The sequence below is a fragment of the Simochromis diagramma genome, unplaced genomic scaffold, assembly GCF_900408965.1.
Source record: "Simochromis diagramma unplaced genomic scaffold, fSimDia1.1 OVJJ01000501.1, whole genome shotgun sequence".
NCBI classification, from domain to species: Eukaryota; Metazoa; Chordata; class Actinopteri; order Cichliformes; family Cichlidae; genus Simochromis; species Simochromis diagramma.
The window spans coordinates 3283851-3300867 of record NW_024387320.1 but is presented as its reverse complement, the minus strand read 5'-3'; the positions used below and the strand labels follow the sequence as shown (position 1 = coordinate 3300867).

The 17017-nt window shown below is 39.4% G+C and overlaps 2 protein-coding genes across 2 annotated transcripts in view; both read right to left on the bottom strand.

Moving 5' to 3' along the window:
- mgat4a (alpha-1,3-mannosyl-glycoprotein 4-beta-N-acetylglucosaminyltransferase A) overlaps positions 1–12187 on the bottom strand; it is a 28803-nt gene extending 16616 nt beyond the window's left edge. Inside the window, exon 1 of the mRNA XM_040005287.1 lies at positions 11115–12187. Coding sequence (XP_039861221.1) covers positions 11115–11208 — 94 coding nt within the window. The 5' untranslated portion in view covers positions 11209–12187. The remainder of the gene's footprint in view (positions 1–11114) is intronic.
- Positions 12188–12968: 781 nt separating this feature from the next.
- On the bottom strand, positions 12969–15916 carry creg2 (cellular repressor of E1A-stimulated genes 2). The gene is made up of 4 exons (XM_040005291.1): positions 15427–15916; positions 14456–14625; positions 13455–13568; positions 12969–13362 (listed from the first exon to the last, which is right to left on the bottom strand). The coding sequence occupies exons 1-4, from the start codon at positions 15841–15843 to the stop codon at positions 13221–13223; spliced, it is 843 nt and encodes a 280-aa protein (XP_039861225.1). The 5' UTR covers positions 15844–15916; the 3' UTR covers positions 12969–13220.
- Between the last annotated feature and the right edge of the window lie 1101 nt (positions 15917–17017).

The window sequence follows — 17017 nt, the reverse complement described above, 5'->3', positions numbered from 1 at the left end:
GGCTAGGGAAAGCATTATGTCAAAGGATAACAACACCCAACATGTTTGTTTGTGTGTGTGTGTGTGTGTGTGTGCGTGCGTGCGTGCGTGCGTGCGTGCGTCGGCTAGTCTCTGATCTTCTTCTTCTCATAGGTTTAGCATGCCCTTTCAACAAAAAAGAAAACCCCTGCCTTTATCTTTCCCTTTCCATCGCTCTCTCTCTCACTGAGCTATTGTCCATCCACTCTGGCCTGGCTACTCTGTTGCACAGAACCATGTTGTTCCTCCTGAATGTTGATCTCTAAGACACACAGACAGATGCTGTCATTTGGTCCAATACTCCTGAATAGGGCAGCTTCAAACTAAAACAAGACTTTCATCTTCACATCAGTTCTTTGACTGGAGGACTCCAGGTCTGCTGAGGTGAAACCACACCTGTAATCCCACAGTGCAGACAAAAGATACACCAAATACCTCAGAAAGGGGGACAAGGTGTGGATAAGGTTTCTATTTAACTGGATTATTCATCCACAGTTGTATTAGGTGGTAAAACTATGGGTCTTTTTTTTATTTGGAAGTACATTACCTAGTAGGTAACGCATATATACGCCAGACAGTTTTCACACAACCCTCTTGACATTTCATTACACATCTCATTACTGTTAGAGAAAATTTAGCCCCGGCTTCAAAAATGTTGCCTAATCTATAGAAAGGACTTTAATTTTTTACTGGTCAAATGGTCTACAGGGTTAATGGTTGACATACTTCACAGCCATGCTACAGAGCCTTTGGATGAAGGACGGGTGCACAAGATGCATTAAATAATTAGACCTACCTGGGGTCTGGAGTACCGCTATAAAATCTCATTATTCCTCTCTGCTCTCTAGCATCATGGGTAGTGGGGGTAGGGCTACGCTCTGCCTGAGAACTAAATAAGATCTCCTTTTTCTGTTTTCTTATTCCTGCCTCATGTTTTGATACAATTTTTTTCATATTTCAGTATCTTGTAATGGCCTTTCATTCTCTTATCCTTATCACCTCCTTCTCTCTCCATTTTCCGGTTCCCATATACGTTGCTCTCCTGTGAGATATCGTCTTGATTTTTCATCCTAGATTCCTTTGCTTGGTTTATATTATTTATTAATGAGAAATGCTGGATGAATCATAGGTGTATGTAAATTTGGCAACTACTCTTTAAAACTAACTCAATCAAGCCCTCACATTCACAGACAGACACACAAAAAGGACCCTGTGTTAAAATGAATTAAAAGAGAAAAGACAGTTCAGACTTCAAACTTCATGCCAAAACTGACAGCGCTGCAAATTTCTACAGCCATGCTCTGTGATGAGTTGTCCTCTTAAGCCCCAAGGGTCTTTCTGCTGGAAAATGATATGCATAAAATTGAGTATTTTTCAGCAATTACAAAGTGTGTAAACCATCTTGGTATCAAAGTAAAGCTAACACTTGTGAGACTTCATAAGACGTGTAAGCTTCACAGCAGGTGCCATTGTGTTAAAGTAACACAAAGTAAACTCAAGAAAACTACAAATGAACACATGGGCATTTACTGTGGAAAGACTGATGCTGCTGAAGTGAAACAGAGCAAAATTACAGAGGTTTTAATAATGTAGCTAGGCATTTTGCAATTTAACACCACCTGTGAAAGCTGAACTTTCTTAGGTAACAAGAAATAGCCTCTCTTTTTGGAGGCCAACACTATGCACAACAGTAGTCTAGTGAGTAATGCTTCAAGTATGTAAACAAGCAAATAAGGCAAAATAATAATAATTTTGAGGCAGGACAGAATTCATGTTACGCTTTTTCAAATGTGAAGAGTTGGTCTCTTTTTGCTGTTGGTTCAATGTGTTTTGGTTGGAGCGTGATGAAACCTCAGAGAGCAGCGGCATCGTTTGTCTGCGTGCATGCTGTTGAGCGAACAGGGGAATCGGTGCTTTGTGTTTACACCCATTTGTGGAATTTGTTTACCTGCTACTTTAATTATTTGTTTATTTAGCTGTGTTTGGTGGACATAGAAATGGTTTTTGTGAGCTTTAAGCTGAAATTTTGACAACTATATTTAACCTCCTAAGACCCGAACTCTTACACGGCATGCATTTTTAATTTCTCTTTGATATTTCGGCTGATTGGGACCTAATAAATGTGAAAACAAAGAATTACCAGATTTTGATTTTTTTTTACCTAATTTTTGTTTCTAAGAAAAATGAGAGCCACAAATGAGGATATTCGTTTAAAATTTCGATAGAACAGTAGCAGTATAATGTCCTCGTAAGTGGATATCAGGCCCTTGTAGAGCAAAATTGAGTATTTTGGTCTAAATAACCCAAAATGTGATGTCCACATATGTGGACGCCAGGTCCTAGGAGGTTAAATAACATCCTGTTAAACCACATGGGGTTTAAGAAGTTAAGTAAAGAAAATGTCAAGCAGCAAAAATGTTAAACTTTATTAATTTTTATTTTTAACCAAGAAAGAGGAACATACTGTTGGTTCTGTAGGAATAACTACAGTTTAATGAAGGAATATCAGTAGTTACATCAAGGTTGCAGTTCATTAGATTTCTTTTTAAAAAACTCAAAACTCTCTTTTGGAAACTATGTTTAGCAGCACTTAGCGAGTCACAGTCATGACATGATAATTGTTGAATTTATTGTGACAGTGCTGTTACTTATCTTGACATCAGTAATTTAAGCATCTGACTAAATTCATGAGGAAGAGAGAGAACTCCTGCACATATCAGTTTAAGTGAGGGCAAGGATGATCTTAGCGCTAAGAAACACTTCATAAAAACCCATCCCTGAGCTCACTGCAGTGTTAAAGAGTTTTATCAGCCTGTCTATTAGCTCATCAAAAGCCCTCACAGTGATGCTGTCCTTGACCTGATTTTCCCTTGCTGATGTATGCTGCCAACAGCGAATTCAGGAGTGCTGATGAGGAGACTGTCCAGTTTATGTCCACACCAGTACGAGAACTGCAGTGCATTATATGTAGATGCACCTGTTAAAGCATATTTTTACTGTGAAAGGCACAGCAGCCCAGTTCAGCACTTAATAACAGCAATCATGTATAAAGGAATAATCAAGAAATCCATACACAGGATAAACTCTGTGCTGATAAAAGGAGCTTTTGAAACTGTGGAAACTGACTCCGCGAAATACTGAAAGGCTTGTCGTGAATCGTTCTGCTCAAAATACAAGCTCAGCTAGAGGATGATACACCAGCTGTTAAGAGGAAATTGTGTTTAAAGGGTAATTTAACACAGTTACACATGTGTGTGCAGTTAGACCCCCCCCACACACACACACACACACACACATATATCACAATATCCCACTATAGTAATGGTTTGGATTTATTTTCTGCAGTCTAGAGATATAACCCTTTCCAATGAAATGGAAAAAGAAATATGGTTGTGGACCAAAAGTACAAAAGCAGCTTCCCTGCTACTAATGTTCAAAACGAAACCATTTTTATATACAAAATCACAACCTTTACCCGACACGTCAGTTCCTGAGATTGGATAACACTGACAGCTCCCTAGCACAAAGGCTGTGATGACAGATTGTGTCGAGGTGCAAATAGCACAGCTAATAGTTAGATGCATGTATTGCTAGCAAGTAGGCGAAATGGGCTGCCTTCAACATGCTCTATCTAGTCACCTTCCTGGTCTAAACATGGAGTGCTGCCAGTATTGTGAACATGTCTGGCCTTGTCCAAAGTTGTTAAAACGGATCCATCCATCAACCGTTTTCATTGGAACTGCTTCCTAAAAAACAAAAATTCCCTTGAAAGTATAACCCTTATTAAGTTACATGCAATACAAAATGCTGAATAACCAGTATAGCATTAGTATACAAGTGCCATACCAACCACAGAGCAGCGTACAATTATAGGCAATCCGCATATGCCACAAAACCAAGGGCAGCATCCCACAGGCCATTCAGTCTCTACACAGTTGCTAATTTACCTTAAAAGCACTTTAGCTTTCATTCATATTTTGCTATACAACCAACAACCATAACAAACTGAAGAGTCTTTAAACTTGTTTAGTTTGGGAAAAGCATGTCTACTTGCATTATGCATGTATGAAGCCCCTGCAGTGGTGCACCTGTCAGCCATGTGGTTCTATACTGCAGCTGCTGTGTGCAAGACAAAGGACTTAGCCAGATCTGAACAGTGATGTGGTGGGACTCACCAGACACCCCACGACACAATATTATCACAATACTTTACTCATAATACCATAATACTGCAATGTTTAACGTTTAGCGGTTCAGTGAGTTTTGCAATAACAATTACTGTAATTTATTAATTTTTATTCAACTTCAAATTATCCTTCTAAAATTTAAACTGTCAACAACCATTTTATCCAATAAGATAACATTAGCCCACTTAAGTTGTTCATAAATTCTGAAGTTGTAGTGGAAAACTATACTGTCAAGCACGACAAACATTGTCACTAAAACCTGGCATGATTGTTGCCATCAGTAACTGAATATGGTCAAATTGTAAATTACATGCAGTCTATGTCTGATAATACAGCAGTGTGATAAATCGTCAAAGCAAACTTAACGGCTCTCCTTCTACATGACAAATATGCATGTCAACAGGATCAAAAGATGATTTGTGTACAAACAAATGAATACCCAAATCAACCTGGTGACCGAGTGTTTTTGTGTTGATTATACATAGTTACTTACATAGTTACCTACATTAGGCTAAAACATAGAAGCATAAGATGCCTGGCATACTCTCAGGGGAGGAAACCTGACATCTGGTGATTTGCACAAGTTCAAGATGTGAGCCACTGATGGCAAAGAATTTGCTCACGAGTGTGGGAAACAAGCCATGTACTAATACTAAAATGTTAGTTTGAGGACTTTGGGACAATACAGAAAGCACATTTTTAAACACTTAATAGAGTACTTCTATCTGTCAATCCTATTGAAATAAAGTTAAAACTCGACACTTAAATCTCATTTTGATTGCTTTAATTCAAATCCACTGAGGCAGATGCCATGAGAGGCAACGTTACAAAATTTTGTGGCTTTGCTTAAACGCGATCCGAATGTTGGCACAACTTATGAGTATTTAGGTTTTGACCACATTCATATTAAGCATGATATGTGGGTTGCTGGTCTGCTCTGTTTTTATATATACCAGGGTAATAACAGATCAAACAGATGTTACTTTCAAGTGACACTAGTTAACACCAGTTAAAACGTCTTTGGGTTAAACAGTTTGTGCACATCCACACACACACACAGCCACACAAAAAATACTTGGTACACAAACACAAAGTTGTAATATAGATTTTTTGCAGTATTTTTCTGACAAGAATTGCAAGTCAAGCCTTGAGTAGGCAAGTGATACTACCTGAACAGTTTTCAAATGTTAGAAGACAAAAAGAAGGCATAGCTCTAATCCTTTTGGTGTGTGTGTTTTTTTTAATACCACAGCCCATTTCTCTTCACTAAAATGAAGGATTAAAAGAAAAAAAAGTTGTAGGGAATTAGTATCTGAAAAAAACAGACAAATGTTTGCCCCCTTGGCAACTTTCCCACCCATATTTTCAATTCTGCTTCCTCGCCATGGCCTCATAGTTGCTCCTGACCTCCACCCACTATTCTCCCTCCATTGTGCTAAAAGTCATGACAAACTCTGGCAGCCGGTCGTTTCTCTTAATGGAAGATCGTGCTGTCTGACAGCGTTGAACTCAGAGCACAGCCTTACTCGGCTCACTTCCACTCCTCTGCCTCCTCTTGGCTGCTGTAAGGCCACGTTCAGCCAAGGCTAGCGCTCTTTTTTGGAAACTCCACTTTCAGAGTCGTGTCCAATCAATTTTTTAATGATATCCATTGGGACTTGAAGCTTCGAGTCAATTAAAAGCTTTTTGGGGGGCTGAAAGAATATGTTGATATACAGATTAGTTGACTAACATAAAACACTCTGCTGTCTAATCAATTCATTTTTCAAGCAAATGTTTACTGGAACCTCTTCTCAAATGTTATTAAGATTCAGTGCTACAGTCGACATGACAATAAACTGAACGAGCTTGGCTCTGAAAACACCGCCTTTGGCAACGGTAAATGATAGTGGGTAGTTTATATTATAATGCATCTGATAAAGTAGTCTGACCAGTAATCAGTGGACTACAGGGTGAAGTGGAAAGATATCAAGACGACTGTAGCAAACACTGCAGTCCTTTAAAATTACAACATTCAAAAGATCTTTTAAGTTTGAACATATTTTGTATTTTACTTCCTCTAAAAATTAATCAATACAAATCAAAAAGCAAAGTAAAATTATTGATCTGGTTTGCCTGTGATAACGGATTCCAGTCGTGCTTGTGAGTCGTGCTTGTGAGGGTGAGCTCAACGCTTAAATTACGTGTATGTTATAGTTAAGGACAATCAGGGATTTGCAATACCTAAAAAATAAAACGCTATGTACCTCAGAAATATAAAGGCTTGTTTTGTGATCTTGAAAGTTAGTTGTAGGCTCAACACCCCCCCCCCCAAGAAACACTCAACTTTCCACAAAAAAAAGCATCTTACTGTTTCTCTGCTATGTCAGCACTATCTGCCTTTTCTCTCCACAATAAGAGCCCACCTCAGGCTTTTCTATTCCCTCTTTTAAGATTTAGTCTTTATACTCTTCTTCCTTCCAGGCTACTTTTGTCTGGCAGACTGCCCTACCTCACAAAGTCCAAAAGCCAAAAAGCAAACACACACAATTGCACACACAGCCAGATATCACAAAGAAGAACCAAAATGTGCAAGCCGTATCTTCTCCCAATCAAACTAATAAACTACATCGCTAGCCCACCTTATAGAATCTGCCTGCTTTTTTCTCCTTTAGCACAAGCTATTTTTGTCCCATTGTGTTTGGACTGATGCAATGATGGAAGAAGTCATGCCTTTAAACAATGAGGAGGGGAGGGGAATGCACTCAGGGAAGGCAAGGAGGAAGTGACATTTCCATAACTAAAGGGTGTTTTGTGCGTGACACTGAAGATTGAGCGAATCTGCTGAAACTATAAGCACAGAACTGGCACTATCCTAGTCTCAAAATAACGGACTACGTCCTAAACAACTGTATCAAACACTGAGTGCTTTTAAAACATCTGCAACACATAATTTTTGTAACTTCAACTGTGTAAAAGCAGCCAAGACACTCAACTTCCTTCAAAGAGAACAACACTGATCAGATGGTTCTGAAAGATGGCTTTTAAAGTTCCTCATGTGATGTCTTAACACAAGGAGACTGCTGTCACATACTACAAGAATGAATAATAGGAATGAAATGCAAGACAAAGTTATAAAGACTATAAAAAATCACTTGTTTTTTTCCCTCCATAGATATTCCAAGCAGAATTAATTAAATCATTTACAGAGATCAGTAGGATTTTAATTTTCCTTTCTTCCAACAGTATTTAAAACTGCATTAAACTATATAAACACCCTAAATGTAAAGTTTTTGAATACAAAGGCCCCTTGATTTGACTATGCCTGAAGGAAAAAAAATACTAAATGGAAAAAAATGTTTAAAGCAACATGTGGGGGCAATCACAATGATGGTATCATATCTAAGGTTCATGACAAACAAGGTTGTTATTAATGTGTGTGAACTTTGCTGTGGATGGAAAGGAAATGATATATATTTGCAAAGCCCTACCCATTTATGATAACAAACGACAATGACATGCTCATTGTGAGGAAACACACAGAAATGTGGATACGCATTTCTTCTTTGACACAAAAAGAGAGGACCTCACCATACTGTTTGAGCAACTCAAAGCTCACCTATATTATTCGTCTTTATCTAGCTTGTTCTTGTTGTTTTGATCTACTTGAGATATAACCAAAGAGATAGTAGAGAGCAGCTTCTCACTAGGGAAAGAAGGAGACTGACAGAGAAGTACACATTCTGGAGAGTCATTCACCGTAGAGTGTTTGGACAGCTGACTGGCACAGTGCTCATTCACAGCAGTCAAGTGACCAGCAACAGAACAGGCTATCAGAAGCAAAGGTTAATGCAAAACAAAAAGAGGGAAAAAAAACAACAACTGATAGGTAATCTTTGTACTCCAATAAAGAAATTGCTCTTTGAGCTACAAATATTTATCTATACAACCCAGTCCACTGAAAAACACTTACTTAAAGAGGTTTTGAACATTTACATTTTTAAAATTATTCACTGCCTGAGTTCATGTTCAACACTAGAAGTGCCCACATTGGCCAGAGTTAAGAGTAAAAGCCATTTATTCCCACAATAAGAAATAATATGATATAAAAAAAATATGATTAAAAACAGAAAAGCAATCTGTGCTAAAGCATCACGTGTTAAGATAAGAAAAAGCACAGAGACCATGAGCCAGTGAAACACAAGATAAAATACCTAAAGACATGTGTAAAAGCCACACACTAATCAGGAGAATTAATACTATGAAATGCACTATAGGAACAGATCTGATAAATATTATACAGTTAGAAAAAGGCAGCCTGAGTGATTAGATCACTTTCTAAAAATAAAAAAATCTAAGTGTACATGTAAGTGCTGTATAGCTTTTAATTACAATTTATTTTTATTAATTCTAACTACCGGTAAATAGCTTTTATCTGTCCCACTCCCACAGTTTGGTGTTTTTAACAATAGATAGAACACGAGAAACAGATGCACACAAACAACAAAGTCACGGCTAAATTTCTTTAAAATATGCATTTTTTCCCCCTATTTCAGGATCATGTTATTGCGCTGTAGCTTAGCATATGCAGACATAAACAAAACTTCAACACAAAGACAGCATTTAGGAAAGGAATGCTCCAAATAATAAAAGCACAATCACATTAAAGGCCAATTTGCCAACAAAGCATAAAGAAGAGCTTGTTTCATATACAAAACTGCAAGCAAACGCACAAACCCCAGGCCACCACGGCACAAATAAAGCTTAGAAACCAACATCCGTTTACATGCACGTCTATTAGCTGGCAATCTTGTTTTTCCCAGCCTTTGTTGGCACATTCCTGGCATCTTCCTGCAACCATAGATGAGTGGACCTGTGTGGATTGTATTTGACACTGTGCATGAGAGGTCTTGCACATACACACTCGTGCTCGTGCATGTGACAAACAAAAACAGGGAGCCACTCAGAAGAAGAAGAAAAAAAGCACAGAGGTCAAATGCTCCACAGGGATCCTTTAAGCCCTAGCATGTTGAGATCTTTCAGCTCAAAGCATTTTTCTTTAAATAGCAGCATTACTGCATCCGTCTGTGTAGCCCTCGTCTACAAAGATGTTTTCACACTAAGAAAGTCACAAGCGCTGTAATAAAACTTACAACAGCGGAGTTCAGGTCAGTTTCAGGATCCTTGTTTTGAGCATAGAGCTTTAAATGCCGCTGCGAAGGCCGAGCTGAATACAATAAGTTAATGGTTTGTGTTTTAAGTGACACCAGTTCTTCTCCTTCTAGGACAAGATCAAATCTATGTTATAATAACGCCATACTGAGCAATGTTTGGATTTCATTACCACAAGACTCTAGGAAAAACAGAACTATCAGCTCAACTTGCCAGACAGGTCACATTTTCATATCTGTATTTTTCTGTTTCATTACAGACGTTGACTGTAACAGGATATTAAGACTTTAATGTATGAAACAGGAACAATCACCGGAAATAACTTTGCTGAGCTTTTTTTTCTTGTTCTGATTGTATATCTACAATTAGGGAGTGATTTTATTGTGAGTAACACAAAAGTCAAATTCCTTGCGGGTATTTACAAGCTTCACAAATAAAGCCCAGTGTGAACACTTAGTTGTGGCAATAACAGTATAAAAAAATTCAGATTTGAGTGTTGCTGCAAGGAAGCTACAAATTCTAAAGCACACCTGGCTCGCAACCAAATACTCAATTACCACAATTTCAGTGTTACAATTGAAGACTATTGGCAGCAATCACAGATTTACCAGGTTCAAAATAGTTATTTGGGATTTTAATTATTTATATAGCACCAAATCACAGCAAAGGTCGTCTCAAATCGCTTTTCATTGTACAGTAAAAATCCTGGAATAACAAATAAAAAGTGAAACTCCAACAATCAGACAAACACCTAAATGTATGCAGTTGGTGATAATGGGAAGGGAAAATGTCATTTTAACTAAAACTATTTTTAACTATCTAAAATAAATCTATGTATTTTTCTGTTATTTTAGCCAATTGAGAAGCAAAAAATTTATTTTAAGTTTGAACAAATTAAACCGCCCACCCCAGGCTACATTTATTTACAGTCAACCTTTGTCTTCCTGAGTTACGCCGTTGTATAACAGACTGACCTGCCATAGCTTTATCCCATACAGACTTACTAACTGTATCAACAGGTGCAACATTTATGGTGGCATCATCTCATAACCTCTACCCCCTCATACGCCCACTTTCATATAATCACCAGTCTGAGCCTGCTCCATTTAAAAGAAAACATTTCATCAAGCTGATAAGCTCTGCAGTAATCACAACCTGAATCCCTGGTTTGGAATTTATATATGGGCTGCAATTATTTACACCCTGCTGGTAACAAGACCAAGGCCCATATTCCTGCCCACACCACACTGGAAAGTAAGCACTCAGCCATAAGCTGTGTACTGTAACACAGCCACACTTGTGAAATAAGCCCAGGCACAGATGTGTAATGCTCAGATGAGAGTCATTAAAGACGTGTATGCAGAAACCTAATGTTAGTGAATGGCGTAATTATCTAGAGGTTTTGCCTGGCAGGGGCAAACTAGATTATCCCTAAGTTAGTGAGGATGGCTGGAAACAGCACTTTGGGTATGATTAACTGGGACAGGAGATGGGGCACAATAAAGCTTAAAACAAAAGAACTCCATCCATTTATTATAGCGATAACACGGGTTATTACGCATTACCACGTTGAAACCAGTTCCACGGGATGGATGACTTCACCTGCTGTGTCTTAAGACATGCTGCTTGCTGGTCATGTTTCAGCTTTCTGCCTGCGAGCTTGTTAACCAGGCCTCGTCTAGAGACCGTCGATCCTTCTGACATTTTTTTTATACGGGGTGGGGGGGATAACCGAGATGACACAAATGTCCAACTTACCTTTGCCATTCTGCCACGCTGTATACCAAGAGAGACTAAGGAAAGACGTGAAGAAGATAAGTGCAGTGGCCACAGTTCCATTTCTGAGCCTCATCTCATTTCAGCGATGCCTCTCCTCGGCTGAGTGTCGGGGACCCCGGAGCTGCCACTGCCTCCCTCCCTCCCTCCGTCTCGCTCTCTGGCTTCAGGATGTGGAGACGGGCGTAGGCACGGGCATAGGGTGCTTCAACCCGTAAAAACGCTCCGTTTAACGGGGAGGGTGAACACCGACCTCTGCGCACGGAAACAGGGGCGCTGCTGTAGCCCTGTCGGAGCGTCTTCTCTTTTCGTTGTTCGCGGGACTAAAAAAAACATACGTGCTAACCTAGCCTATCGGTTACCAGTCAGCTGCTTTGTTTGTGAGACAATATAGCTTACATTGTGGGTTTAAAAAGAACGAACTAGTTGCCAATACAATCCATAGTGTTTTCAAAGCCAGCCGTTAAGCTACAAGTTACAAGTAGATGTCATCTCAACAGTGTGACTACTGATCGTCCGGGATAGGCTGGTGGGTCTCTGACGGTGTCCTAAAGGCTACGCCTCGAATCACGTTGATTTCGCTTTAACGGAGAGCAGGGTTAAAACATACGCAAATAAACACGGTAGAGTGCGGCTAACTCACTGAGCCTCTTCCACAAAACAACCAAGTTTTAACCGTCACTGCTAGTCGACCCGCATACTGCGACAGAACGTCTGTTAGCTACTTAGCTGACGAGCTAACACGAAGTTGAAACCAGCCGGGTAAACTAAAGCCAAGCGGACAGGGGGCTCATTCTGCGCTGACTGTCGCGGAGGAGTTCTACGGCACACCTCAATTAACACAACCCCTAAAATTAACCAAGCGCAAATGATTTTTTTTACATGTTATATAAATAAACCGGTCTACCCTGGGTGCTTTTTTAGGGAAATTAACGTCCCCATACGGTAGTATATGCAAACTGGGCTTCCGGTAAGAACCTTCAAAATAAAGCACTCACTCGACTCACTGTTGTGGTCGACAACAGTGGTGCAACTCACGACGGGACGAGCATGCAGTCGTTCCAGGTGTTTGAAAGGACTGCTATTTTCATATCTTTGTTTAAAGCTATCATTGCTGCACCTGGAAAAAAAAATCTGTTAAATTCTCACTCCAACTTTAACACAATCATTTTTAAGTTTCAAACCCCCCACTGTAAATGAAACCTAAAAAATAAAATAAAATAAACCAGCATTATTGACGTGGAAATTGTTGTGAAATTACTAGAAACCTCTATAATGTCAAACTTGTGCTTTTTCCACCAACCGGCTATTTTTCCCCCCCAACACGCATTAAGTGCACCATCTAGTGCCCAAAACTTTAGCTTGTATTTGTATGCACGATCTCTGCTATCAGCTGGCACCCTCTCAACGCAGAACATAATGCAAGCAAATGATAAGACTTAAACTACAAGAAGCATATTCATATTCGAATATGAAATTTAAAAGGGTTTAACTGTGCAAAAAAATAGCTGCCCAATGTTTTTTGAAACAAGTTGCTGTCAAATTCAAAATGAGTTTTTTTTTTTTCATGCAGCAGTAAAATGTCTCAATTTAAACATTAGATTTGTTTTCTATGTTCTGTTGTTAATAACACAATCACCATATTTGTTTAAAAATGAAAATGACAGGTTTAGGAGTGTGAATCAGTTAATACTAACAATAGACAACAAATTTATATTTACTTTAAATAATATGCACAATATTAATTTTATTTCTTTAAAAAAAACGCATCTTAGTGTGAACCCAAGACGCAATCAACAAACAATCTATGTTTCATACAAATTGCATTCACAGATGTGAGGAGTTTAAGTCATTTATTGACTATAAATACATTCACGCATCAAACACAAGTAGTTGATCTTGTGTGACAAACAAAGATATGAAAGAAGAGAAAATGTAGGCATGAAGAACAACCCCTGCCTTACAGATTAATTGAAACAGGATTTTAAACAAGATGTAAAACATTCTTTGCACATTCTGCTTTGTGAATTTGTGAACACCTTACTGGAGTGATATCTGTGGGGCAGATAGCATTTGTGAGGGATATTCTCAGAAAGGAGTAGCTTTAAAGTAGTCCTCCAGCGGAATGAGCGTTGTACCCCCGACCCAGTCTTGCAGCCAGATCTGAATCAACTCCAGCTTCATGAAGAACCACTTGTGTCCCACTGGCCACTTTGCCATAACAGGATGCCTTTGAAACATTGTGCAAAATATCAGGATACATGTCACGCATGCCAAATGGTGTTTCCCTAAGGAAAATACATCTTCTACATGCTCTGTTACCTTGAGAACACTGCCTCCTTCGCAAACGCAAGCTCCTCCGGGGCCACCTCAATCATCTTGCCCGTGAGCGTGAGTCGAGCACATCTGGGATCCTCTGGATCATACACCATTTGCCTTAAAAAGAAGGCACACACACACACACACACACACACACACACACACACACACACACACACACACACACACACACACACACACACACACACACACACACACAGGAGAGCATTCAACATTGCAAGACACACAGCTGTATGTAGTGTTTCAGAAAGCTACAGCAGTGATTTAGCTGAGGTTAGACCAAACAAGCAAACTGTCCCAAAATCCCCAAGATTACTGTGTCAACTAGTTTGTGGAAACTGTTTGAAGCTCAAAACATCTTCTTTCAGCAGCTCTCTTTAGGGGTCGCCACAGCAAATCATCTGCCTCCATCTCACTCTATACCTCTCCATCCTCCTCTGCATGTCCTGCTTCACTACATCCATGATCTTCCTCTTGAAGTAATTAGGGCATATTTTTAAGAAAGCTTCTTTCATATCTAAAACTGTTATTTCACTTTGTGTTAAATTAAATGAGCAATAATGTCAATTTTATTTCTACAGCACATTTAAAAGCGACAAGGTTGACCAACATGCTTTACAAATGCAAACGAGATAAAAACTGCGATCAATAAAATAAATACAATAAAATAACTCATAAAAAAACCCCAAATACAATAAAATGTGACTAAAAACAAACTGACAGAAGCAACAACACAAGAATACCTAATGGGACTCGAAGTTAACTGAAATTAACAGCCAAGGTAAAAATGTGAGCTTTAATATGGGACTTTAAAGACTGCATAGACTGTGCAGTACGATTATCAAGTGCCAGTCTAGAGGCTGTGAGTGAAAAAAGGCCAATCCCCTCTGTGTCTAAATCAACACCTAAGAGCATCTGGCTAGAGGATCTCAATGATCAGATAGATGGGTGTTTTTCCCCCCACAGAACAACATTTAGATTACCTGCAGAATTCCCCCTCAGCCTCTGAGAAGGTGAGAGAAGCATAGGGGTTGCTTTTCAGGTCTGCCACAGTGTTGTCCATTGGAGTCACATAAAAATAGATGACTCCAGTGCTGTTGTCCAGTGGTCCATCACTCACTGAGAAGATGTTTCCAAAAGGAAGACCTTTGATCTGTACACACACACACATAAAAAAATGTGCTATATTTTTACAGTATATAGAAACTTATATTTTTATGCATTTATAAAGACATAGGTTTTAAGCAACACAGATCCTTTGTGCTTGTTTTAAGTAAGTAAATTTTAGCGCATAAAACCAATAAAATTACACTAAAATGAAATAAACGTGATCCTAAAAAATGTAATGAAGTTTTTACATGAAATAGCTCAATGACAACCAATCAGTTCCAGAAATCAGCAGTTTCCAAAAGCTTAACAGAACAGCTATGCCTTCAGCTTTGATATTTGAGATCACTCGGAAGAGTTTTTAGTGCAACAGCAAATTCATGAGCTCCATTTTAAAATAACAAACAGATGGAGCTCGTTTGTTGAGATGGGAGAAGCTCGAGAAGGACACCCATCCATGCAGAGCTTCACCCATTAGACTGAAGCTATTTCTCAGTTAAATTCACATTACATACGCGGGGTGTATCCCAAAAGGCACTTCGGGCTAATCTCAGTTCTGGTCTTGCGTAAGGAGATTTTTTTAAGGCTTTTTTCAGTACTTGTCACTCGGTGTGATTTCCTGCATATGCGTTTGATTTTCACTGGTGAATTTTCTTCAAATCTTCATCAGTGTATTTAAAAAGCTGATCGTGTTTCGTGTAAAATCAAAGGGTCCACGCACAAAGGTAGAGGGGTATCTTTTTCATATTATGGTGAGAACATGGGCGTGTTCCTCAGCTTGTCCCATTAGGCTTAAATGCGCAAAGAAATCCTGAACCGGGACCACTGTCCCCTCTGTGTGCGTTACCTTTTCTTGAGTGGAAATGGTGGCCAGGTACCCCCAGTCACTGTAATGAGATATGTATCTGGCAGTCTTTGCTGTGTCTTGGTGCGGGGGAGGAGTGCTGCTGGCGGACTTCTTCACCTTCTCTAACCGATATGAAAACAGGCGAGAGGAAAGCTGTGCGGCGCTGTCGCCCTCGGGCTTGACCAGCTCTCCGGGGCTCTCCACGCTGTCTCCGAGGACGTTGGAGGACGGATACGCCTGCTTCCACAGCCCCGCACTGTCCACCAGCAGCGCCGGGGCGACCTCCTCCGACAAGTCTCCGTCCTCCACCACATCGTTGGAGGACACCACCCAGGACACGGAGCTCCTGAGGGTGTAGCTCTCACACAGACACAGGATGTTGGCAAACAGCGCCAAAGGAAAGTAAGAAGGCCTCATATTACTGAGCTGGGAGAATGGCCGTCCTCCTCCACTCTATCTCTATCTCGTGTTTACAAACTCACGTGTGTGCTTTCATAACACGGGGATACTTTGCCACAGAGAGCAATTTCCACAGCGACCCCTGCTGATTCACCATAAGGCAATTTTACAATCAACGCTCAGCAGAAGGGACTGCAGAGAAGACGCTCCGTGTGCTAAATAACCGAGTAACTACTGCATACTATATGTTTGTGTTTAACTGTAGTGATATCACTCATGTGTGGCCTGTCATTCCCACAGAGACTGTGTAAAAGTCATATAAGGATCATGCAGCACAACCTTTATTTATACAGTATCTTATAAGGACACATAGCAAAAAAAAATATGATTAAAAGCAATAATAATGACAATTTGTTAGTAAAAGAAGACAATAAACTGTTTATAATAATAATAATATGTAGATGGTGTTTTTGTTCTTCTCACAACAAATGACAAATATTATAAGATTTGCCATAAGCTTGTTATTTCCTGTTCCTGCTGTGCATCCATTATTGTATATGAGTCACTTTTTCCACCAAAGTATAAGCAGCTGGCTAAAAAATAAAAGGCTTAAGTAGTACATTCATTGGTCCCAATACTTATACAGTCAAACTCAATAGCTCATATATTAAACAGTTTCTGCCCTACAGATCCATGTTTACTGGTATGTGTTCATCACTGAAACACCTTTTGTCATTTTTTTTGAAGGTTGTCATGGTGAAAGAGGTAAAAAATCAAGCTGCTGTCCTGCAGAATATATGTTGGCTCAAATATGGTTGATTTTTAGAATCAGTGTTATTTACTCTGTAACTAATAGTTCTAATAAGCTGAAAGCAATTTAAAATCACTAGTCTGATGATGGGGATATTTCCCTAACTGTTCCAGGTGTCTCCTGTCCATAGCGTCCAAGATAGTTCATTTTGGTAGAAGCTGTTGAGGTGTTACTGAGTCAAACTGAACATTGTGATCTGTTTATGTCAAGGTGAACGAGCGGACAATTCTTCTATTCTTCCTCCTTTCTTATAACAAATGCAAAGCTACAGTGGGGCAAAAAAGTATTTAGTCAGCCACCGATTATGCAAGTTCCCCCACCTAAAATGATGACAGAGGTCAGTAATTTGCACCAGAGGTACACTTCAACTGTGAGAGACAG